Source organism: Prionailurus bengalensis, chromosome X (assembly GCF_016509475.1).
Source record: "Prionailurus bengalensis isolate Pbe53 chromosome X, Fcat_Pben_1.1_paternal_pri, whole genome shotgun sequence".
Taxonomy (NCBI): Eukaryota; Metazoa; Chordata; class Mammalia; order Carnivora; family Felidae; genus Prionailurus; species Prionailurus bengalensis.
The window spans coordinates 43678730-43705271 of record NC_057361.1 but is presented as its reverse complement, the minus strand read 5'-3'; the positions used below and the strand labels follow the sequence as shown (position 1 = coordinate 43705271).

Genomic DNA, 26542 nt, shown 5'->3' with positions numbered 1-26542 from the left:
TTTGTATAACTACAAATAAAAATATTGTGTTCTTTTCCTGGATGTGTACAATTAAAAAATTATAAAAGCTTGGTAAAAACCTCAAATAATACCAACAGAGGTAAATTAGCAAATACAGGCTCTGAGACACTGTTCCTCCAGCCCTATCCATTCCCGTGCCTCACTCTTCTACACATCCACATTTTATTTTTTAATGTTTATTTATTTTTGAGAGAGAGAGTATGAGCGGGGGAAGGGCAGAGAGAGAGAGAGAGAGAGAGAGAGAGAGAGAGAGAGAGAGAGAGGGAGACACAGAATCTGAAACAGGTTCCAGGCTCTGAGGTGTCAGCACAGAGCCCAACACGGGGCTTGAACTCAGGAACTGCAAGACCATGACCTAGGCCGAAGTTGGACGCTCAACCAACTGAGCCACCCAGGCACCCCTACACATCCACATTTTAAAAGAAACCTTTGGAGATCCCCTTCCTAGAATTGTCTCTGATAATCTCTACACAGTTTCTACACAGATTCTTACCACAGTAAATTTTTAACACTAGGCCAACTGCCCAACCAGATGGGCTCCTATTACCTCCTTCCCATAAACTGATCCGGAAATGGTCAGGATGAACAGCACTAAGCCACAAGATTAGTCGTAGAAAGCTCATTGGACTTGAGATCAAAAGCAATGAGAGTTTCTGTTACGGCACTTCCTGCCTCTGAGATACTGAACAAATCACAACCAAGTCTTGGTCTTAGTTTCCTCATATTTTGCCTGTCTCATGGGGTTGTTGTGAAGTTCAAGGGTATTTGTGTAATAAATCATTTCTAGCATATGGCTGCTAGTGTAGACAACCTTCCTCTCCACTCTCCACATACACACAGCCATGCTGTTGGTATTTATCCACATACAGTGGAGTTTTTGTTTTGTGACTGGAACTAGAAACAGAAGTTATGCTGGAGGACAGGCAAAGAGGAAAGAGGTAAAATTGGCTTTGTCAGGCTGGGTGGTACCTAGGGTGAGGAATTGTTCTCCAGGTAACTTTGCCAGCTTCAGATGTGGCCAAGTGGGCATTAGAGCCAGAAAGAATGAAGTGGGTGCATCCTTCTTGAGAACCATAGCTGACAGATTGGTTTGAGTGTACCTGGGATGTCCTGATTTGGTGTTATACTCCAGTCTCAGAGGCAGAAATGATCAGGAAATATTTTGGTGGGAGAGGAGATGCCAAAATTCTGCTAATATTCAGGAGAGGCTGCCAAGCCCATAGATACTGGACTTGGAAAAAAAAAAATTCTGTCACTGGAATAGACTACTGGTTTCTGCCATTCTAAATTGTGATTTAGATTGTCATCTAGGGAATGGGCCTGTGTTTTCCTTTCATTGAATCCTTAATACCTCGTGGTGCCCAATAAACATTGGTTATGAATTGACTATTCTCCCATCAATGTACTAACCAGGCCCAACCCTGCTTAGCTTCCAAGATCAGATGGGATGGGGTGTGTTAAGGGTGGTATAGCCATAGATAAATTGACTATTCTCATACATTATCCTTTAGCCCTCACGAGTAAGTGAATAGTGATGATGTTTGTATAGCCAACTTGTAAAGCCCAGTTTTCTTTTTTTTAGAGATTTTTTTAATGTTTATTTTTGAGAGAGAGGGTTGGGGGAGGAGGGAGGGACAGAAAGAGAGGGAGACAGAGGATCCGAAGCAGGCTCCAGGCTCTGAGCTGTCAGCACAGAGCCTGACGCAGAGCTTGAACTTGCAAACTTTGAGATCATGACCTGAGCCGAAGTTGGAGGCTTAACCAACTGAGCCACACAGGCACCCTATAAAGCTCAGTTTTCATTCCCAGTTTCAATTCATCTCACCAATCCAATAAGGCAGTTTTTATCATCATTCCATTACAGATGTGATTCCTGAGGTTAAGAGAGGTCAAACCATGAGCCAAATGAGTAGCAGAGCCTGAAATAAACATGCCCTCCATCACTTGCAAAGGGTTGTATGAGATGGTGATCATTAGGTAGTAACTTCTAAAATAACTGCTGTGGGTAGGTAAATGTGGTGACCCTGGAAGGTGGTGTAATTTTGGAAAGAGACACATCTTCAAGCAAGAAACAGGAACTAAAGAAGGCAAGCTTTACACAAACAGCCATCCCATTAGTGCTGTGTTGTTGGAGGTCCTGATCTGGGCTGGGCCCTGTACCTAGTACTTGGGACAAAAGAGTTCACAGGTAGGATAATGAGTTCTCCCAGGTGGTGCTAAGATGGCTCCCACCATGTAGGAGGCTGATAAGGCTCAGGGTTGGGAGGTGAAGCCTGTAATATTCCCGTATGGTTTTCCAAGTACAAGTCCAAGATTTAGCACCAAACCTCTGGGAATCTGTATTTTAATACCTATTTCAGATCATTCTGATGCATAGTCAGGATATGCCCAATGAGCTTGTTGCACATCACATTTTATTTTCCCTGAGCTTTTAGATTAAAAATTCTACCTCCATGTCAGCTGTGCTATAGAGGCACACTTAGGCCAGGATATTTAAAGAGAAGTGATCTCCCATGCACCCCTAGGCCAGTGAAATAACCAGAAAATTTGCCTAAACGGTGAGGAGAATCTTATGGAGCTCACAGCCATATTGTGAGATCCAGAAGCCCATTTTCTTCTTTTTTTTTTCATTTAAAATGTTTATTTATTTTTGAGACAGAGAGAGAGAGAGAGAGAGAGAGAGAGAGAGTATCAGCAGGGGAGGGGCAGAGAGAGAGGGAGACACAGAATCTGAAGCAGGCTCCAGGCTCTGAGCTGTGAGCACAAGGCTCAACGTGGGGATTGAATGGACGAATCGAGAGATCATGACCTGAGCTAAAGTCAGACACTCAACTGACTGCACCACCCAGGTGCCCCCAGAAGTCCATTTTCAAGAGGAGATTCTTCCTTCAGAGTCAATCTTAGAGATCCCGAGTTTTGTTTGATTGAGAGAGGCAGCAGTTCCCTTACAATAACCCTTGAGTCTAGGTCCTCTGGTTGCAAATCCTATACTTTTCCCTTTCTTTCTTTTCTTTCTCTTTCTTTTCTTTTCTTTCTTTCTTTCTTTCTTTCTTTCTTTCTTTCTTTCTTTCTTTCTTTCTCTATTATCTATCTATCTACCATCTTCCATTTTATCTTCCGCCTCCTGAATCAAGACACTCGCAGTGGGTAATGTATAGACAGGGAACTTTTTCCTAGGCTTAAGGAGGCCTAAGGGGAGTCAAAAGCCAAAAATATCTTCTGCCACCCTGAATGTTGCTCTCTGCCCAGAGACCTGCTATTCTTTTTTGAGAACAAGACTTTATCACTTGTGGTTGTTCGAACACCTCTCTTACCTCACATCCCAGTAGCAGTTGAAATTGCTTATTATGGAGGAGGGAAGAGAGGCTAGGAGATGGGCCTTGGGAGCTCAAGGGAAGGGCAGGGCCTGAGATCCTAGAGAAGGAGCTTGGGAGTTCTGGAACTAGAGTCCAAAGGCCAAGAGCTGGAGATAATAATAGTTACCTACTTCTACCACACTTCTTCCTTTGCATGGTATTATGAACTGAATATTTGTGTCCCTCTAAAATTCATATATTAAAAACCTAATTCCCACTGTGATGGTATTTGGACATGGGGAGGTGATGAGGTCAGGAGGGTGAAGCCCTCATGGATGGGATTAGTGCCCTTATAAAAGGGACTCCAGAGACTTCTCTGGCTCTTTCTGCCATGTGAGGATATAATGAGCTGTTACTAGTGTCTGACCCAGGAGAGGGGGTCTCACCAAGACCGACCATGGTGGCATCCTGATCTTGGACTTCTAGCCTCCAGAACAATGGGAAATAAATTCCTGTTGTTTGTAAGCCACCCACTCTATGATAATTTGTCATAGCGGCCCAAACTAAGATATGTACAATAGCTCCAATTGACACTTGTTTTCCTAGGTAACTATTAACACTACCATGTCAAAAGTATCCTAATCATACACTATCTAGCCATCCTAATGAGGGAAGGACTGGAGTCCTTCTTTTCTCATTTTTTTCAGGACACTGCTCTGAAAAAGAAATGACAGCATTCAGATAAGCTCCTTAAAAGTAAGGAATGCCATGATTGATTTAATAATGAGAAAAGCATAAGCTTTATCACACACAGTAAAGAGAGAATGTCTGATAAATACCTTATGATTGAATTTTGTATTCCCACCATCTAACTGTAAGTATGAATGAATGCTTCTTGCCTCACCTACCCTCAGACACAGTTCTCTTTTGACCAAACCATAGCTACATTGGTATTTTAATGATTGCACTGACATCTGGTGGTCATTTCCAGGTGTTTCTCTGCACAGCTCCTGTACCAGATGATGTATTGATCTGTACCTCAAACTCCACCAGAGCCACTTTTATCTGAGCCCTACAGTGACCAGACATGGCACTCTAATTCACAGTAAGTTGTTGATTGCTGGGAACATCTAGGTGTATTGTTTTTTGTTTTTGTTTTTGTTTTTTTACCCGAGGTATTGAGATTAGAGGCAAGAATAGTGACAGTGTGGAAGTGGAAGGGGTCTAGGAAAATGATAAATAACATCAGAAACTCAAATTTCTTTGTGGAATTTCAGGCTTACAAGGGAGTTATCTTTATATAGAGGTATCCTTCCTGAAATGATACCAAGTAGGCCAAAGGCATTAAAGTTCTTAGTAGCAACAAGTCAACACCAGTGCGGGTGTGACCAAATATCAACGCGACAAACCTTAAAAACTGGGACATGTGGTAAGCTGCCTTATTAGCGATCTGGCTAACAGAAACAGGCAGGGGATGGGGGCGCAATCAGATGCAGGAAAAGAGAGAAAGTAGGAAAGCCATACTTCAAAGTATAGCTTTCCTTTGTTTTCTGTGTTCCACAAAAGCGTGAAAAGGAAATGTTTGCGTATTCAACCACCTCCCCACAAAGCCTCCCTCCTTGGTCACCTCAGAGGGTTTCCCACAGAAAACAATTTAATCTCCACATACCATAAAGAGGGTACTGCCAACCTTACTTTTCATTGGAGGAACATTCCAATCACCCATCCTGCTTCTTCTAAGGAGTGACTGTAGGCAAGAGGCCTGTAAAAGCCCACCATCTTACATCACTAAAAGCTCAAAAAGACAGAAAAAGAATACAGCTCCCTGTTAATTCTCATGTCATCAGGAAAGTATCACCAACATATGAGACAGGAACATTTAAGTAGCCATAACAAATGAGGTATCTGGGATCTCTCAGAAAATGCCAAGCTGCCCCTCATTTGTCTCCTTATGGTAAAAAGTCCTACTAAATCTATAAATGTAAAAACAATTAAGTTATCTAATGAATCACTCAAAAAGTCTTTAAAATTTGTATTTATTTTTGAATGAGAGAGAGCGTGATTGGGGGAGGGGCAGAGAGAAAGAAGAAGACACAGAATCCGAAGCAGGCTCCAGGCTCTGAGCTGTTAGCACAGAGCCCGATGCGGGGCTTGAATTCATGGGACATGAGATCACGACCTGAGTTGAAGTCGGACGCTTAACCAACTGAGCCACCCAGGCGCTCCTTATGAATCATTTTAAGAAGTGAGCCGCTCATAGGAGTTTGCAGGTACCTTTTATACTATCCTTCCCCGATTCCCTCCACCCTGCTCCCTGCTTCTGTGATCAGAAATCAATAGCTATAAAACTTGGAATCTTCAAAAACACACCAAACACCAGGTTGGATAAGGCTGTGCTTTATTACATGCATAATTACAAATCTGTGCTAAGTGAAAATGTATAAAGCAATGGCGACCCGGGTTTATACCACACAGAGAAAGGGCTGGACAATCCCATTAACCCTTCTGCCAATGTCCATTCCATTGCCTTTAACATGATTGTTTCCATTTCTTATGATTTGCATAGCACTTACTTGTCAAAGTACTTTCCATTCATTGTCTCAGTTTATCCTCACAACAACCCTGTGAGGTAGGTAGGGCAATTAACACTATCCCCATTTTGCAGATGGGAACACTGAGGCACAGAGCGGTTAAGATCTCGAGGCTAGTTAGTAGAAGCATAAGGAATAGAAACCAGGTCTCCTAACTCCCCAGCCTATGTCTTCCTTTTTAGACTATGTTGCTATGCATGACTAGGGAGCAAAATGAAGTGAGCAGTAAGCTATAGCTTTGGTACCGGCTGTGCCTATGAACAGGGACCAACATCTCCATAAGCTAGAATAAAGCTAAGAAAGCATAACTTAAGGGTTGGCAACACTCCAATAAATAATTGCTCTGAACAGCTCAGCACCAAACTTCCTAGGGAAACTTGGGCTATATTAGCTTTGGTTGATGCTAGTTTCTGTATTTGCCTAGCTACTGCCGATATCTACACATTAGCTTCAGTTGAACTTTTACCAACACTTAGGAACTGAAATGTGGACAGGTTTTCTTTGGCTACTGCAGTTGGAGCCGGCCCTACAAATGAGCGTATTACAGAGAATTCATATGTGGCCCATGGGCAGGAACCCAGCTTTTCTTACCTTCCTGGCCTCATCAGCTCACCCAATGGGTAATATTTTTCCCAGAGCCAGGAATGAATGAACAGAGGTAAGAGCAGGAGGCTGGCCTTGGTAAAATAGAGAAGAGTCACCATGATGACATCAATGTCACCCTTAGGTGACATGACCAGGGTGCTGTCGGTCAGGTCCAACTCCTTTCTGGCCTGTACCTGGTTAGCAGCATAGCTTCAAAAGACAGTTTAAAAAAAACAAAATATTAAACATCATTGTTTTAAATCTAGAATGCAATTAATTCTTAATCATTACATAGTCCTAAAGGACCAAATATATAATAAAAATGTAAATACTTATTGAAAAGCTGAGTACTTAAAAGGCAGGGCAATGAGAGAGAAAGGAGGGAGGAAAAAGGATGAAGTGAAATGGAGAATGGAAAATGAGCACTCTTGAAAGGACCATGTATTTTGAGGTACACTCAATATGATAATGAGACTGAACATTCCCACCCTGATAAAACCATCTCAGGCTACTCCCTCATCCCCATTTTGCCAGATGGCATTTCACTCACTAAATCCTAGGCTGCCGTTGACTTTCAATAGGTTTGGATGAGTAGACGATAATGTTTAGCTCTGACTACTTCATATGTCTGCCTTGAGATGCTAAAGCCCTCAACACTCTCAACAAATACTACTGGCTTTGGCCTCTACAGTGGCACAAAGCCCTGTTTGGCCCACCAACTCAGAAGCATCTTCCATTCTCTATTCTCAGAGAGATGCTGTCCTTTCCCCAAGGTTCACATTCAAAACAGCACACTTGTAAACTGAGAAAAATGTGAATTTGTGGATGACAGGAAAAAAAGGGGGGGGGGGGGAGAAGAGAGAGAAGGAGAGGCAAAGATCATTTTTTAAAAACCACCATATGCTGTTTCTCCTTTTAAAAGGCCAAACTTTGGGCATGCAGTGAGTGCAGGCAAAGGCTGAAGACCCTTTGGCTGGAACTGAGAGGTAGGAATTTATGACTGTGGGATTAGGCAGGGTGACTTGATAGGTCCCATCCAAGAAATGTGAATTCTGTACATCATATACTTTCTTTCCTGGGAAATTCGGCAAAATCGGACTGCACTGTGGAAAAAAACAATTTTGTTTCTTACATCACTTTAAAACTTTGCCCAGATCCAGATGTTTAGAAGTGAGACTGCAGCCAGCAAACATTTGTGGAGTAACGTGAAGTTGCTAAACACTTGCTGTTCCAAGAACTTCTCTCCTTGGAGCACACAACTGAAATTGAGGCAGAGCAAAACTGAATGGTCGCCACAGGTCCATTACATTAATTTCACTGCAAACTGACACAACTCCCTGAGCTCTGATCTGAGAAACCCTCACGTTTTTCTTTTTCATACATACATTTCAATAAGTACATTCTAGGGAGGCTAAAATAGAGATTTAAAAAAATATTTTGCTATCAAAATTCAAGAAAATCTACCTAAAGCTTATCATTTAGGCAATGGCAGTAGACGTTGCCCTCTTTTGTGAGCAGATGCCATGGGTCAGCCTTCTCCATAAAAGCCGACTGCCTCCAGCTAAATGTTGCTTTGAGCCTGTCCCCGACATGGAAAACACAGTCTTTGAAAGACCACTTGACTTTTTCTCTACCTGAGGCACATGATCGAGCAGTTTATAAATGCTAGGATGTATGGCTTGGGGCACAGGATGGCCTTCCTCCAACCATCTTGTAAGAACGCATATATTTTCTTACTGGGGCTTTTCCACTGCCACATCCTTCAATTCTCTCCCCAAAGGGAATTCAGGCAAACCCAGAGGTGGTTTAAAAAAAAATCAAGGTTTTAGGACACTTAAGTTCAGACCACATATTTAGACATCAATTTTTTTCAGGACTAAATATCCTACTTCCCATCTACTTTCTAAATTTCTAATTTTTCTCAGGGTTTTCTCAAGCTCAATATTCTGTGTACCACCATGAAAAATGTTCTCCTGCTTTCTCTGAACTGATGGGTGGCAACATGGCCAGTCATCAGTAAGTACTTTGGCAATGTAAAACACACTGGCCATTTCAAATTCTCAATATTGTCTTCGCTATCTTCATTAAAAACTCAACTTCAAAAGCTGCACCCCTTGTGATTAAAAAAACAAAACAAAGATACCATGGGGTAGTAAGTTCACCTTCCTGTTCATCACATCACAACACAAACCAAGATTGAGACCCAATGGAGACAGGTGATTCAAATACTTAAAACCTATAATGTAATATGCCATGATTTCTGTGCATGACATACTCTACTGCATGATGAGTTTTTAAAAATACATTTGCTCCCCCCACACCTGAACGAGTTCATAACATCATGGTTCAGAGTTACTTCACAGCCTTAGACCACACTAAATCCCCATTACTTTCTCTTTCTCATGTTCAAATGAAATTGGAGACTTGCTAGAGAAATTTACACTATGCTCGGCTTTTCCTGAAAAGGGGTTCAGTTTCAGCCTCTGGTGCCAAAACAACTGAACTGCTTTGCTGTTCATTCAGCGAATTGATCGTTTGTTCTGCCTACTGGCAAAATCCAAAGTGTCATCAGTGTCAGATTATCCACCAGAGGCTATCAGTTCTTTGGACTATACCACCTCCACTCGACAGTTGGCCTGAACCAGAAGGAAGCTGGGGCCAGAAAAGAGGAGAGTGTCTGAACAAACATCCAAATAGAAACGACCTTGAAAGTGGCCATTAGTTTGCATTTTCAGTCCCTTGCTTCTTTCCCTCCAACGGTATAACCTGTTTTGGCTTCTTTAATTATTTACATTGAAGACCTTACTATACAAAATATACCAGTTAGACTATTAATGAACCTGTAGACTCCCACTCTTTTAATGGCTGGATGTCTACGGCATATTTTCCCTCGGAAAATCCTAACTCTCTTGAAGCACTTATTGGCATTCTTTTATAGCTCCTTCCCTTGTGTCGGGCAATTTTCTTTTCTTAATGCCAAAACAGACTAGTTTCAACTCAAATTAATTTGCCAATCACAGATTATCTAGCCTTTTGCCATTGAGGTATGTGGCCATTTGAGGCGACTGACAGACCTCCCTGTATCAGCTTTGTTTGTTGGTTAAGTATGTCCAACTGCTGAATTGGCAATAGCAGAAAGAACATGTTCCTTTGCCTTAAGACAAGAAACTCTAGAGTGTTAAGGTGCTGAGCTAGCACTCTAGCAGAGAACTGTAGCCACAATTAGCCAACCTTTGAGCCAAACCATAGGATTGGACATATAATGAATACCATACACTATAGCTACTTCTAGCATATGTGTTACAAGGATTCCTGAGAAGCTGAGGTTAATGGATGAGATTTATCAGGAGTGAGGTATCAAAAGGCTATTATTCTCTGGAGGGCCAATCGGTGCTTAGCATCTAGAAAGTATACCTTGGCACAGTGTTATCTGATTTCTCGAAATATTCTCTGAAGTAGCACCTTAACACTGGCTCATCTGTCTAAAATCAAAAACAGAGTCTAGAAGAAACACAAAGGCAAACTTAGACACCCTCCATATCGCTGCTGCCCTATGAAATGAGACCAAACTTTTCATTGTCATCAAATACCAGAAATACTAACACTTCCTGTTTTGCAAACTTTAGCTGGACGGCTAATAAGAAAAGATAGGCAGTGAACCAGAAATACACAGATAAGAATGACTTCTACGCAATACACAGGGGTGGTCTGGCACATAGCCTCATCTCAATCGAGGAAATCAGTGGCATGGAAGGGACAAAAAGATGTAAAGTGACTGAGTCATGACTATAATAGAATATAACCTAGGGAGTTTTTTCTCTTTCATTAAAATGTTAGAGTGATATACTTTAAAAAAAGAAACTCTGGTGACTGCCTTGATATTTGAAAGATAAAAATCAATAAAAGCCTTGGCTGTCCAGTTCTGGGCAATAAAAGAATTTCAGATGTTGGAAAGATAAGAACTAGGGGAAGAAAGAAAAGAAAAGAAAAGAAAAGAGAAAAGAAAAGGAAGAAAGGAAGAAGGAAAGAAAGGAAGAAGGAAGGAAGGAAGGAAGGAAGGAAAGAAAGAGAAAAAGAAAGAAAGAAAGAAAGAAAGAAAGAAAGAAAGAAAGAAAGAAAGAAAGAAAAGGAAGAAAAAGAAATTCTAGATTCAGGGCTCAGCAACTTTTAAAATGAGGAACCCTGAGGTGTTGGGGGAAGGGGAAGGGGGCGGGGGAGGATATCCCTAGTGACTGATGGTTCTAGGCTGGAATGGTGGTGCAAGGGGTGGGGGTGGGGGGTAACAGACTTGTCAAACAGGAAAGGCTGAATTTGCAGCCCTGGCAGTTAAGTCTTGCTGCTGTGGGCATCTGCACAGGAAGGGAGGGAGGCACCGTGGCAGCAACTGGGCTACAGAGCAAAGCTAATGGCTGTGTGTTCCCTCTGGTCCATGTGCCCTAAGATTGCTGAGCCCTGGTTTACAATTTAACTAGCCCTGGAAGTTATTTTTTGAAATCGGAATGATTAACCAGGCATGGCACTCAATCCCAAAGACAGGACTCAGGACTGAGGAGAGGGAGGGGAAAAGAATGGAGGAAAACAAGGGGTACCAGCTGCACATGGGGACAACAACAGAAAATGAAACCAGTATCGGAATGATGGTGGTAGCTCTGTGATTCCACCGGGCGTCCCTACAGTGTGATGTTTTTCTACTGCAGTAAAGGTGGTAGAAAATTGAGACAGGCACCTTTTCAATTGGATACAAGCACCTTTGGTGTCACCAGGCCTTGTCCACACCCCTGGGTCTTAGGATGGTTCTGTATTTTATTTAGAATTCTAAGGAACCCCAAGGGAGTCACAGCTGCCTATCCTATTCCAATGCCTCAAATGGATTTGAAAGTACCCCAAGCCTTAATTCATGCTCACAGGGACAACAACTGGCCTGTTATATGTACTTAACACTGGAAGGAGGCATGAGTGCCCAGTTATTTTAGTACTGGTGGTCTTTATGAAGGAATGCATGAGAATGCAGATACAGCTCAGGATCTTCCCTGGTTTATCAGTATGCAGTCCAGATTTGGTTCCCTTTACTATTCTTACATATTCCAGAAGCCTAAAGCACCATCACTCATGGAGGTGGCATCTGGGTAAGAGAATTAGTTGGGACCTCACAAAAAAACATGAAATTCCTAGTCATTGACTTGGCTTAGAACTTTACTAATCATTCATTTCAAGGAAGCTGGAGAAATCATTCTTTGTTACTAACGAATTCATGGCAAAGTCCTTGTCTACTGGACTAACAAATACCATCTGGAAAATCACCCTTTTGGCAGACAAGGAGAAAGTTCCATAACTTATCTTTGTGCACTTCAAAAGAGTACCAGGAACAAGCAAGCTATAAAAGTCAACCTCTCTAAATTTGTTTAGAGGAGGTTAACCAAAGCAGCATTGTCTTATAATCAGATATTAACATACACATACACACACACAAACTAATAATGCTAAATATTGTAACAGGAACAAGAAAACATTTGAACTGAATTTTCACAGTCTGGAAAACAGCATTACTATTTTCCTTCTGGCTTTCTTTTCTGTGTTCGGAAAAGCAAAGCCCCTTAGTTTACACTTCATCTTCCACCAATGACAGAGTCCAAAAAAGTGACTTGGTCATGAGCTTTCTGCAGGCTATAGGTCAGGACGGTTGGAATTTTTCTTGCATAGTTTTCAGTGATTGCATATTGGCTAACAATTATGTTTTAAATTAAAAAAAAATTTTTAAAGAATTAAACCCTAGCAATCTTGTTTATTCTCTCATGAACTCTTCCTAATGCGATATCACAGAAGCCTAACTGTATTTTCTCCTAAAGAGAAGATTAAATTCCAGAGATTATGTAGTGCAACTGGTTAACTTATAGGAAAGAGACAACACACTAATATAACTTCACCATCCAAATATGGGAAATGTGTTTTGGGTACCCAGTTAATAAAATACATCCATGGTCTGCAATGTCCTTCCTGTTTTATATCCAGCACAACCCTGTGATTCTAGTTGAAGAGAATGGAGTCAGGATCTTGGTTCGCCATCTGTGCTATATGCTTTAGCACATCCTTTTTGGTAATGATTCCAAGCAATCGCCTAAAAGAAAACAAGGCAACAAAACAAAAACAAATCGGTAGTTAACATTCTCAATGGTGATGCTTTTCCTCCTCAGGCCTTTTCAACTTTGTCTTCAAACACTAACTGCACCTTACAGTGTTATGTGTGCCCAGCAAATGGGACGGCACATGGGTCCCTAAACAGGCTGCAGGCATTTCTACTTCACGTCTCACATCTTGCTATTTCCTCTGCTTTAAATATTCCCTACATATCAGAACCTTATCTCCTGCCACTCAGTTCAAATGCTGCTCTTCCAGAACACCCTCTCTGATCCTACAGGCCAGCAATGACCGTGACCCCCTTGCAGCAACGGCATGATCTACACACTTGTCTTGTTTGCTGTTGTGGAATGCATGCTCCTGTGTTCTTAGGTTCCCTATGACACTGTGCACTCCTTGAGGGCAGAGAAGGGCCTTATTCACTTTTGTGTCTCCATGGAGTCTAGTGGAATACCTTCTTGCATGAAGTAGGGGATTCAGTAAATGTTGAATGAATCAGTTAGGGAAAGTCCCCTTGCTGATTTCAATCCTGCAAGACATCTGTTATAACATTTAGAAATTTTAGAGAGTGAAATTCTCATATAATTGCTGGATTGGCATACCATGTTTAGAAAAAAATCCACCCTTCTCCTCAACCTCCCTTCTTTTCCAATAAAAATAGCAGGGCTTCCTTTACTGCATAAGAAATATCCCTGAAAGAAAGAGCCTTGGCCTTGGGAGTCAGAAGACTTGTGTTTAAAGCCTCTCCCTACTATATATTGATTGTGGGCTCTTGTGTAAATCTTTAAACCACACTGAAACTTGGCTTTATCATCCTCCAATGATAACAACACACGTATCATAAGGACCAAATACTATACGAATAATACCTAATATCATTATAATTTTGGTGCTGTCTCTTCACAAGAACACAGCCGTTTCCTTTGTGGGGGAGGGGCCGTGTTATTTATAATGTGCAGCCAGCAGTTCACATTTCCCAATCACACTTTCTTCCCCAAACTCCTTTTCCATTAATCATGATGATAAAAGAAACACATCTGTCTTCATCTCAGAGCTTCAAAAGGCCCTATACATGCTACTAATGTTCAGATGAATTGGGTTCTTCTTTATCTCTCTACATTCTTTCCTCCCACGATCCAATTTGCCTTCACCAAAGAGCTCTCACCCATTGTGCGTAACCAGGCACTGCCGCAGTCCCAGCTTGCGGAAGATATCCACTACAATCTCCATGGGTGTAAGGTCAGTCACAGTGAAGGGGCTGAGATCCAGGATGTTCCGAAGCTTTAGGGTGGGTGGTGTGTATGGTGGCATCGGAGGAGAATGCTCAGTGAAATAAATGATGGAAGTGCTCACAACTCCATCCTGTTTTTTGCGAGCATTTTCTATTTGAGAAGTAGAAAAAAAAAGTTGAAAATAGAAGTGCCAGTTCTATCATTCTGGCCCCTCATTGGTCCTGTCCTCCCTGTGTCGTCCCCCATTTTGCACATATTTATTTTATTTCCATAGTGGATTCCATCATCCCCTTTCTGAAATCCTTACCGATTGAAATGATGAGATCTCTTCGGAGAACGAAACCCACAAGTCTTTGGGATTCCCGGGACACCACCACTGGGAAGCCACTATAAGTGGTTTCACTGATGATAGTCTCTACATCTTCCACGGTCATGCTGTCCTGAGTAAGGACAGTCAATAAAGGATCATTTCTACGGGGTTTCATCACATCCATTGCCAGAGTCTTATGAGCAAACTCTTCTTTGGCTTCAAGAAAGGGGTAACCATTGAGACGAATGTGGGCATCATAGATGCCCTCCCGCCCCAGAGCATCTGCCACCCACTTGCTTGTCATGGCTGCAGCCATCAGAGGCACAATGTACTCCAAGCCACCAGTTAGTTCAAACATTATGACAACGAGAGAAACAGTCATCCGAGTCACCCCACCTACAAGGAAACAGATACAGGCTACTAAAAACAGAAGTCCAGATTCATTACAATTAAGGGCCTGTGACAGGAGCCCATCCAGGCAAAGCCCATGTACCAGAAGCATTGCTAAAAGGAGGTCTCACCTATAACTGCACAGACCCCAGCGGCTGGGTTAAAGTACGTCTATAATGGATGTGAGTCAGATTTCTCAAAATAATATCTATAAAAGCACCAGATGCCATCTGGATTTTTCTTCTTTTGTTTCTTATTTGTGTGCTGCTTTCTCCCCCCTAATTAGAAAAGTAATTGCAAAAGATATCCACAATTGGTAGAACACTGCTAGGACTATAGGTTCTCTGGAATGTACAGGCCATTGTGGGAAATTCAAACATTGTTATTAAGTATATAAAAGAAAGTCATTATCCATAAGCTCACTGCCTAGAAATAACCAGAGTGAAAATTTGGAACAACTTTTTCAAGTTTTTCGCTATGCAAAAATATGTATTTGTAGGTAGGTGAGCTCATATTATATGTTTAATTCCCCACCATGTTCCCCTCCCCCCACTTTATGTCAGGAACATTTCATATATTATTACAAATTCATTGAACATTGGATTTAAAGATGTTAAATATTAGCATCACATTCAATGGCTATATAGTATAACATTATATGGATTCACCATAATTTATTTAACCAGTCCCTTACTGTACATATTTAAATTGATTCCAATTTCTTGCTATCATAAATAATACTGTGATGAACATTCTTGGGCAGATATCCTTATCCGAGTTTCTGATAATTTCCTTAGTAGGATGAAATTTGAGAGTAAAATTACTCTCAAAAGGGAGGAATATAGCTATAGGATAAAGAATGCTTTCTTAAAGCACTTGAAAAATGGCAAACCCAACAGGAAATGGATGCTCATTAAAAAAAAAAAAAAAAACCTTCAGGGGCACCTGGGTGGCTCAGTAGGTTGAACATCTGACTTTTGATTTCCACTCAGGTCATGATCTCATGACCTCTGGAGCCCTGCGTCAGGTTCTGTGCTGAGCGTGGAGCCTGCTTAAGACTGACTCACTCTCTCACTCTCTCTCTCTCTCTCTCTCTCTCCTTCTGCCCCTCCTCTGCTCATGTATGCTTGCTTGCACTCTCAAACTCTGCAGTCGACTGTGTTTAATATCACACATCTTTATTCTGTCACCTGTGTGGCAACTTCTTTGAAATCAATGCAAACACTACCCACCTAAGCAGGCTGCAGCCCCAACCATCGCATAAAGTCCAGGGGTGATACAATCTGCTCCTTGACTACACCAGCTATTAAAGATGGCCCAGTCATGGTGGTAATAAGCCAGCTGCTCCATTCCTACTCCTAAAAGTCGGCCTGCTATAGCACCAACAGCCATGCTGGGGATAAACAGGCCAGATGGGATCTGCAAAGAGAAAGCAACAGATGGTTAGTGAGAAATGATGCTCTTGCCTGGCATGTGGTAAGGGCTAGAGGACTGACCCTCTATGAAGCAAACAGGCCAATGACAATTTAACTATGCACTATGCTAGCAAGTGGCCATAAATATTTGTGTAATGCTACAGGGGCTAGAGGTTCTCTGGGACGCGCAGGCAAGTACGACTGCAAAGAAGCTTACCCTGATTCGGGGTCCATCAGGCAAGAGCCTGAACTCTCCAGACCAACACAGAACTGGAGGCAGAAATTAAGCCTTTCCCAAAGAAAAAGGAAAATAGATGGAGTTTCTCATATATGCAGACATTTTCCCCCAATGCTGAATTCTTACAAACAACAATTACCCTCTATTGACTATCTTCCATGCTCTATGCTGGATACTCCACTAACAAGATTTCCTCAGTTCTTTATTCCACCCCAGGAATAGGCGTTATTATTCCCAAATCGCACAGAACTTAAGATTCAGAGAGGTTAAGTAACTCACCCAAGCTCAAGATACAGTAAATACTGGTGCTGGGGTTTAAATGCAATGCTTAAAACCACTCTCATATATTGAATCTTAACCCATTGCTCACATGAAAAGGATGGTACATGAGGTTTCATTTTATTTTGTAACAGTATAAAGACGAAATGATTACATTTTAAAAATGAGGTAGTAACTATGGATTGCATGACTATCCAAAAAACAAAACAAAACAAAACAAAACAAAACCAACAATGACAAAAAAACCCTCTCATCTGTCTCCTGCTCTATTTCTTGACTCCTAGGATACTACAGTGAAATCTCAATTTACTGTGTTAGGGGAAGGAAGTTATGACAAGGGCAAAATCATTGAAATAGCAGATTATTTTTAAATAACTTGTGTTCAATTTTGGGATGCATTTGAATCTGGGTGGGTTTGATGGTCTGACCGTTCACTTTAAAAGAAGGAAGCCGTGAGGAAAAAACAAACAAACAACAAACAAACAAACAAACAAACAAAAAAACAACTCAAGAAGCACAGCAAGACTTTCCAGGGTGTTAGGAAGATGCATGACAATTCAGAGGTTTCTAGCACTGCCTAAACTGAGCGCTTGTCTCTCATTGTCTGGTTTGAATAGAGGGGAATAACTCAGTAGTTGGGTGCTAAAGGAAAGACAAATAATCTAGGAAGGAGGAGGAAAATACCTTAACAAATGTTCCTTTCTGGTTTCTTCTGAAATACAGAAATGATAACAGGTACTGAAAATAAAAGATGCTGGCCTGATGTCTGCTGTTGAGAGTTTCAATATTAACTTGGGATCACCTGTGAAGTTCTCAATACACGGACACTGATAATGACTGTAAAGAATACATTTAGCTATAGATCAGGTTGAACTTGATGAGATTGCTCTTTTAGTGGTCAAAATGGTTGAGTACTGGCTACTTCATTTGGTGCAACTTAATATTTTGCTTTATTGGCAAACTCTAAAGCCACCCTATAAGGACCAAAAACATGTTGGGCAGATATTGTTTTAATACAAAATGCACGTGAATAAATACCTCACCATCCTTTCTGAAGGCAAAATATGTGCTCCACGGAAAAGGAGAAAACATTTCTACTTACATCTCATCATTGAGGTGTGCATTTGGCCTAAAACTAGGCTTAGATAATTTTCGATAGAAGTTCAATTCTCTAGGAAGTTAGGAGGACATGTGGGGGCAAAAAGGGCTTTTGAGGGTGGGGGATAATGTTGTGTGGGGTTGGAAGTGCCACAGGAGCTTTGAAGATTTTATATCTTGGCTTTACCCCTCAAACCCATAGCCACACATATATCCACTGAACATCAAAAGAATCTCCTCACCTTCATGCCAAAGGTGAATATAGTGATGACAATTTTCAGTATGAGTGTCAAGGCCAGCTGCCACATGGCACTGTAGACTCCCACACCAGCCGGTCTGTCGGGCAGTTCACCCCCCTTGCTTGTGTTGAAACGGTTCTCATAGTCACAAAGCTTGGAGGAATCCAGAAGGCCACAGTCATTAAACAGCTCAGAAATGAGCTCACTTGTGCTCATGCGGGTGTATTCATTGGGGAAAGCCAGGATAGCAGTGATGGCTGTCACAACAAGTACCTCTATGACAGGATACTTGCCCAACTGAGTGGTCTTACGCTTCCGACACCAGGCGATGTTGGTGCGGATAAACAAAGCACCCCACAGACCACCAAATATACCCAGCAGAATGAACGGCACAAGCTCAAAGAGATGCCATGGGGTGTGAAACTCCACATAAAACAGAACCAGTCGGCTGTTTCCAAATGGATTGATGGAACGTAGAGTAAATGCTGCCACCAAGGCAGCAAAGAATGAACGCCACAACGTTTTGAGGGGGAAATAGTAGCTGACCTGTAAGAAAGAATGTGGGAAAGCAAACTTAGAGCAGTATGCAGACACAGTTCCAGGTGAAAAGCTGGTGCTGCAGGAATGAGAGCTCAGGACAAAAAACTGCCCAGAGATCTCTGGTCACGTGGTAAAACACGGAGTTGAGCAGAGAGCTTTGGGACTGCACCATACATACACACTGGCCAGAATTCCTGACCCAAAAGCAACATGCATGTTCTACAGACAGTTAAAAGTAGTTACCTCTTCTAGGCTGAATAACACTCCACCGATCGGTGCCCCAAAGGCTACGGATACACCAGCTGCTGCTGCAGCCGACAAGACCTACAATCCAAAACTCAAAATTAGTGACAGAAATAATGCCACCTTTCTTTTGTCAATCACATGTTTAAAAGGAACGTTAGTGGTTGACATTTCTTTTAAAACTTTACATGCTCTGGGGGCGCCTGGGTGGCGCAGTCGGTTAAGTGTCCGACTTCAGCCAGGTCACGATCTCGCGGTCCGTGAGTTCGAGCCCCGCGTCAGGCTCTGGGCTGATGGCTCGGAGCCTGGAGCCTGTTTCCGATTCTGTGTCTCCCTCTCTCTCTGCCCCTCCCCCGTTCATGCTCTGTCTCTCTCTGTCCCAAAAATAAATAAATGTTGAAAAAAAAAATCTTTAAAAAAAAAAAAAAAACTTTACATGCTCTGTAACCAGTTTATCAAAGACAAAATTCAATTTATATTTATTTGAGAGCAAACACTGCATGTTAAATTTTGAACACAGTTCAAATGCTTGAACAGGCAAAAGGTCTTTCCTCTGTAATTAATTCAGGCATGTACTTTATTCTACATCATGCCCCCCAGCCCCAATACTCTCCATTCACTAATGAAATTGAGTTTGTAGACCTAGGAACCATCTAAATGAAGAATTTTCAGTGATGTATTTATACAGCACTCTCTGTTAAGGAATGCCTTTTAAATGAGAGTTTAGAGAAGGCTGTGATGATACAAAACTGAAATAACAATTGGCTCACATCTATTCAGGAGCTGCAAATATTCATACAATGGGTATTTTGGGTTTCCTGTACTATGTGCCCTACTCCATACATAGTGACCTGTGGAAAAAGAAATAGGGAGGCAACTAGAAGCAACTAGAAGCAAGGAGATAGATTTTGAAGGGAAGAGAAGACCTAAGGGTGTTTCAGTGTGGCAATGAAAAGGGCTACGTGGAAGAGGAAGAGGAAGGGGGAGAAGCTATCAGGGGGAAATAAAAAGGGACAAGGAGACAGAGAAAGAGAGCAAGTATTATACTTAGCCCTACCTTTGTAGGCAGGCATATGCATGTGCATGTAAAATATGCATGAAAAACACACCGAATTAATGGGAAGAAAAGGTCCTTTCATTAGATTCTGGTTGCTGTGGAGTGAGAAGTGATTTGTACTCGTAAGGAAAATTTTTAAAAGAAAGTTTAGGGGTGCTTGGGTGGCTCGATCAGTTAAGCGTGTGACTCTTGATTTTGGCTCAGGTCATGATTTCACGGATCTTGAGATCAAGCCCCACATCAGGCCCTGTGTGCTGACTGTGTGGGGCCTGCTTGGGATCCTCTCTCTCTCTCCCTCTCTCTGCCCCTCCCCCACTCATGCATGCGTGCTCTCTCTCAAAATAAATAAACATTAAAAAATAAAGATGATTAAAAATTAAGAGTTTTTGAAGAATAAAATGGTTCTTGGCAAAATAAATAGGCAGGTTTCTCTGGGCAGGATGGTGCAGGGCAGGAAAATGAAGGGGAGGAAGGAGTGAGATCTCCAGGGCTAACTTGGGAGGACTTCGAAATCCACAGCTATATATTGGCTTTCATTGAAAGCATTTCAGTGACTGTTTGGGATGAATTATGAGAAAAAGTAAAGAATCGTGGTGGCTAGTTTGCTTTAATTTTTTTTTGTTGACCGAGTGGAGTCTGTCCATGCCCTTCCTTCTCAAATCCCTATTCTACCCTCAAGCATCTGCCCACTTTGACAAGGCCCCAGGACACAAAAGGGTGGCTGCCGATGGTGAGAACAACAGGAAGAAATAACTGGAAAGTCTAAAATAAACAATAGGAAGTAAGCTCAAGATGCAAATATTTCTGAGTCTAGTTAGAGGAATAAATGACATCTGTACAGAGAAATAGCCCAAACTCCCTCTCATAAGGAACTACTCCCCTTCTATAAGGAACTACTTGAACAGAAATGCCAATTTTATGGAATGAAAGTAACTGGCAATCTGTAGTTTCAAAGTCACCCCTGCCCAGTCAAAACCAGCAGCAATCAACACTACTCTTGCCAGTTAAAATGTTTTTTTTCCATCTCTTTAGCTTCTGTTGTGCATTATTACCATCTAACAACCTCAGCAATTGAATACTGCCTTTATGCCCTTCTACCATTTGACAGGTAGCTAAACAAGTTACTCAGATCTCCCTCTCCCTCTCTCTCTCCTGCTCACCTTCTTCTCCTGCCAAGAACTTTCCCCCTTGAACTATCAAAATGTATTCCATAATTGAAGTTTCAACATCTTTGAGCTTCCTTCTGGGCCTTATGGTTTATTTTGTTTTGTTTGGTTTTCAGAATAAATCACTAGGTTCCCATTTTTGAAAAATCCTTTCTAATGAGATGACCTTGGCCATGACCCATTTCATATGTGATTTCTTTGTAATTCAAGGAAAATAGAGCAAGAACCATTATTTTCTTAAATTCTTCATTATATCAGGATTAAAGTAACCAATGACTTGGAACATTTTTAAAAACTGCTCTTCCTCTTCAAAATGATATACGTTAGCAACTGCATAAACATGAGAACCACTACAGAGATGTTGTGGCAGGACTACTCTGGTGGGATTGAGGCAGAAGGCAGAGAGAGTTCCAATACATAGAGAAACTCATTCAGTGTGGCAGTAGGTAGAAATAAAAGATGAAAAAGCTGGCATCTGAAACACAGGCTGAGTTCATATTCGTTCACAGGAATAAACGACTGCTTCTAAAAATCTACTACTATTTTTGTAACTTATTTTGTAATAGAAACAACACATACTTGTATAGTTATATATAGTAAAAGTTATTATAGTTAAAGTCCTTCACTACCACCTCACTTCCCCACTCACTGCAGGTAGACATTTTTAATAGTTTGTAGTAAAACCACTTTCCAGACATTTTCTTTCTAGGTGCACATTTACATAATTTAAAAAAAAAACATTAATTGAATTATTATTTGTATGCATTGTTCCAAAACTGGCTTTTGAAAATGAATGATATTTTATAGCCATCATTCCATGTCAATGTACATAAGGCTCTCTTTTTTTAACGATTGCATAATATGCTACAGCATGGACAGAATACTGTTTATTCAAATCAGTCCCATTGGTGGACATTGCGATGGTTTCATTTTCTCATGATATTGACAAATGCTGCACATGAACTATTCCCAAATGCATACCTTTGTGCACACACACACACACTAGGATGTCTGTAGGTTAAATTCCTAGAGGTAGAGCTGCTGGGTCAAAGGGTGTCTGTGTTGACATTGGGAGAATCCCCAAATTCTCATCCCTAAGACTGTTCCATTTATGCTCTCACCAACAAATAAAATACTTGGGCCACCTGTTCTTACCTCTCTGCGTTTGGCCTCATTCTTCCTGTATTTGTTGAAGCAGTGGCACAGGATGTTCCCACAGCAGCAAGCCACGTGCACTAGGGGGCCCTCTTTGCCCAGGCTCAAGCCTGATGACACGGCCAGCACCAACGTGATGGTTTTGATAATCAGGGTCCACTTACCCAAATAGCCCCTAATAATAAAACCGCTCAAGATAGTTTTTATCTGCAGGCCAAAAACAGAGAGACTGAATATAGGCTAAGCAAGTAAGCAAGGCTGGGAAGCAATAATCCGGACCTCATTATAGAAACTGCACCTTTTGAACAAATGACCTATAAATGTTTGACCTACAGTGACCCCAATTTGGGAGGAAGCCTGGAAGCCCAGGAAAGCAAGAACTGTTCTTTAAGATTTCATGTTCCTTATATTTTGGGGGGCCATGTGTTAGCTGGGCAAGGGAGTACAAGCATGGGAGTCTGTGTATATGGAGAAGAGGGGCAGGGAGGGGGGTGTTTTCCTTACTTATATCCTTACAGGCTAGTATAGCCTTGATTCTCTGCAAAAGAAATTTATAACTATGACTTGGTCAGGAAACAGAGAGGGGTAAGGTCATCTGGGCAACCTCAAATCTCAGTGGTTTCAGTCACTGTCAAGCAATCTAAACCCAAAGTAGCTAGAAACAGGATTTCAACTACCCTCCTAGCCTGAATCATATTGTAGGAAATGTAGCAAAATAGCTTTGTTTCTTCAACTCTAACAAAGTTGACAATACCACTACTTTTTAAGGCCAGGATCTTGGGACCCTGGGAGCTTCTTGGGTAGGGAGTGGGGGTTGGTCTTCAAGGGGCCTAATTCACCAGGAACCCCCAGGGGGGCTAGGAATCAACTCCCTTTAGTTTCCAGGTAGCCCAGACTGAGAGAAGACTTGAGGAAAGACCTAGAGAGACTCTAGATTTCCTCAGAGTCTGATCCTGTTTTATATTCAAATTGTGGTATATGCTGGAATACATACTAAAGGCTTTTAACCAGGAAGGAATCATTATTGTCACCATTTATAAACCACTTGAGAGACTTACCTCAGGAATTCCAGAGCCACAGGCATAAGGCGCAAATACCTTGACAAGAGACACGGCAAGGAAGGCAAATAGGAGAGCCCAGAGGACGTACATGAAATAATTGACTATGTAAGCAAAGGCTCCCTGGAACAAGGGAAAAGAAAGAAGCTTGTTTTAGTGAGGCACGCTGCCCTTCTGAGTAATCAGTTTTCAGGAAAGGAGATCAGAAAGAAAAAGACCAGTATTAAATCGCTCAAGATGTTCCTTCCAGAATTGTCAGAAAGGCAATACTGAAATAGTGTCAGCCCACTTGGTACTGAAAAAGAGAGGATTTGCTACACCCAAAGGAAACCAATACCAGCTTCTAAGGATGGACAAAAACGAAGAACAAACAAAAACCTGAAGCAAACTCCTGTTCCTTATGAACACTTCGATAGGTTTTGTAGTCAAATATATATGATTTTATGCCAATTGTATTAAGAGTCTTGAAAGCTCTTTTACTGGAATGGCTGAACTTTGGCTACACATTTGAGGTGAAGACCAGCTGGCTACCTACATTGGTGTCAAATTCTCATAGGAGGTTAAAGTGTTGAAAATTCCTGAGTGTTTTTTCTTTAAATGCACAGTTCAGTTCTATAGAGAATCACCACATCTTTGCAAGAGTTTTGCTATCACAGACTCAGCAACAAGAATATGCAAGTAGAAAGTTTCAGGCTCTGACCATAAAACAAAACCAGTGAGACACCAGCTGTCCCAAAGAATAAAACAGCAACAGCTATTTCTAAAATGGAGAGAATATACTTTTGAGACTATCCTCCTATGATAATGAAGATGGCCAGAAAATAAATATAATTTTGACCATGAATAAGGAGTCACCAACATAAAGGGCTTACAAACAGTTACATCTTACAAAGAAAGCTATTTTGGACATTAAGAGAGAATGCTTACTGATAAAAATATTAGAAGTTCAAACTCGCTCAAAGTATATGAAACACAAATCACTGGACTTCTGATTTAAACATAAAACGTAATTAAAATAATTCACTGACCTAGAGAAGGAGAGCCAAACTGCTCAGATTTTTTTTTCTGAGTTATAGCTTTGACACAACTTTTCCATTAGTTTAGTCCCTCAGAGGAATAGATAATTGCTCTCTCTTGGCCTTTCAAATGAAGCTAGGGAGGAAGAAGGCTCCAGAGGGGGGAAACAGAGAGAGAGAAGGAATGGAAAGGCAAGTAGCTGAAACTGACTAGAGGCAGAGACCTGGAGGCCAAGTTCTTGGCAGGAGAACTCAGAATCTAGAAGACTCTCTCCAGGCAAGGATTTCATTCGTTTAAAAAAAAAAAAAAAAAACAGCCAGAGAAATCTGTCATTTGAGCAAATCTCAAGCTCCAGTTTGAACGCTACAGTTGGAACACTTAAACACACGTGCAAGGCTATAACAGGGTAGCACAGGGGAGCCTTGTGGTAATGGAACAATAGTTCTATGTCTTGATTGTGGTGGTGATAACAAAAACCTACACATGTGGTAACACTGCAGAGAACTACACACACACACACACACACACACACACCTATGTGTGTAAAACTGGTGAAATAAAGTCTATGGATCATATCCTTGTTTCACCACTGATCAAAAAAATGCAAGGAATCACACACACACACACACACACACACACACACACACACTCACTCACCCTAAATTCCAGGGCTTCTCAAACTTTTCTACCCAAGTATTCCTAATCTAGGAGAGAGGGTTGGGGGTAGGACACTCAGGAGCAGAGCTGAAACATAGATTGTTTAATATTAATGAACATGGGACTTCTGCATTCCTTTGTAATTAAATGTAATTTCAAAAAAAAATATTCTGAGAAGGCACACAGCATTTATTTTGTGGTTTCACCCACCAGCTGGCACACAGACCTTACTCCAGTTTGAGAAGGATAGATCTAAACCCTCTCACACATATGGCATGTGTTTAACCCTTTAATTGAGCTCTTTCCCTAAGCCAATGTGTACAGTCATATAGGTACATAAACACTCTGATTTCTGATTTTATTATTTTCCTATCCTTCTTTTCCCTTGACTGTGTGTATGTATGCGTACACACACACACACACACACACACACACACACACACCATTTCAAACCGTCTATGGACCAAAGTAGGAATAAAAATGCATTCTAAATGTATAAATAGGGGCGCCTGGGTGGCTCAGTTGGTTGGGCGTCTGACTTCAGCTCAGGTGATGATCTCACAGTCTGTGAGTTCAAGCCCCGCATCGGGCTCTGTGCTAACAGCTCAGAGCCTGGAGCCTGCGTCAGATTCTGTGTCTCCCCTCTCTCTATGCCCCTCCCCTGCTCATGCTCTGTCTGTCTCAAAAATAAATAAAAACATTAAAAAAATTTAAAAAAATAAATGTATAAATAAATATCCTAGTCTTGTCTCAGTTACTTCGCCAACAGAGTAAATGAGTAGTGAGCTGAGATGGTACCTGTCTTAGGTGGTGGAAGACAGAATAGAAATGGGAATTAAGAGTTGCTTTGTTCTGTTTTGTGTGTTTTTGCTTTTAGTAGGAGAGATCCAACAAACAACCCAAATGGTAATAATAGAAAGGGAAGGAACTGAAAAACAAAGTCACTTTTATACTGAAAAATATACGCTAGGAGACAAGGACAAATGAAAATATTGATTTAATCTCCAAAGCAGGCTATGGGCAATTTTATTCCTGCATTTCTGTTATTTTGATACGGAATGTATTCCTTTTTTAAAAAATGTTCTAATGCAATGCTCAGGGGAAAATTACTTTTGGAGTCTATACAATGGATACATTTTTAACCCACTCCATCTTAGTTAGAAATTATAGCGTACCTGTTGGCTGGCTCTGACATTTTTACTGGAATTATTAGAGAAAGACAGATTGAGTCACACTGTGTACTAACAACTGAGAAGAAACACCAGGACTGTTTTAAAAAAAAGCAAAACTTTTAAGCCACTATGTAAGCATCAAATGATTCCGCATGGCAGAAGAGATGGATGGAAATAGGGCTGCGCTTAAACCACAGAGAAAGGCAGCTGGCACTGGTTCTCCTTTTCATGAAAAGGAAAATGGGGGCACATTCCACAATTGTCATGAGTACAGTATAAGAAATGAAGCAAATGTGGGGCACCTGGGTGGCTCAGTCGGTTAAGCATCCGACTTCGGCTCAGGTCATGATCTCACGGTCTTTTTTTTTTATGTTTTTATTTTATTTTTGAGACAGAGAGAGACAGAGCATGAGCAGGGGAGGGGCAGAGAGACAGGGAGACACAGAATCCAAAGCAGGCTCCAGGCTCTGAGCTGTCAGCACAGAGCCCGACACGGGGCTTGAACTCACAGACTGTGATATCATGACCTGAGCCGAAGTCGGATGCTTAACCGACTGAGCCACCCAGGCACCCCAATCTCACAGTCTTTGAGTTTGAGCCCCACATCGGGCTGTGTGCTGACAGCTCAGAGTCTGGAGCCTGCTTCAG

At 41.5% G+C, this 26542-nt stretch overlaps 1 protein-coding gene across 3 annotated transcripts in view; it reads right to left on the bottom strand.

The window, feature by feature from the left end:
* Positions 1-5698: 5698 nt before the first annotated feature.
* CLCN5 (chloride voltage-gated channel 5) overlaps positions 5699-26542 on the bottom strand; it is a 182177-nt gene continuing 161333 nt past the window's right edge. For all 3 annotated transcript variants that reach the window (XM_043570841.1, XM_043570842.1, XM_043570843.1), the window contains 8 exons: positions 23049-23171; positions 21991-22197; positions 18613-18693; positions 17833-18375; positions 15793-15979; positions 14168-14566; positions 13794-14010; positions 5699-12608 (listed from right to left, as the gene is read on the bottom strand). In XM_043570841.1, the coding sequence (XP_043426776.1) occupies positions 12518-12608; positions 13794-14010; positions 14168-14566; positions 15793-15979; positions 17833-18375; positions 18613-18693; positions 21991-22197; positions 23049-23171 (1848 nt within the window). In that variant the 3' untranslated portion in view covers positions 5699-12517. The remainder of the gene's footprint in view (positions 12609-13793; positions 14011-14167; positions 14567-15792; positions 15980-17832; positions 18376-18612; positions 18694-21990; positions 22198-23048; positions 23172-26542) is intronic.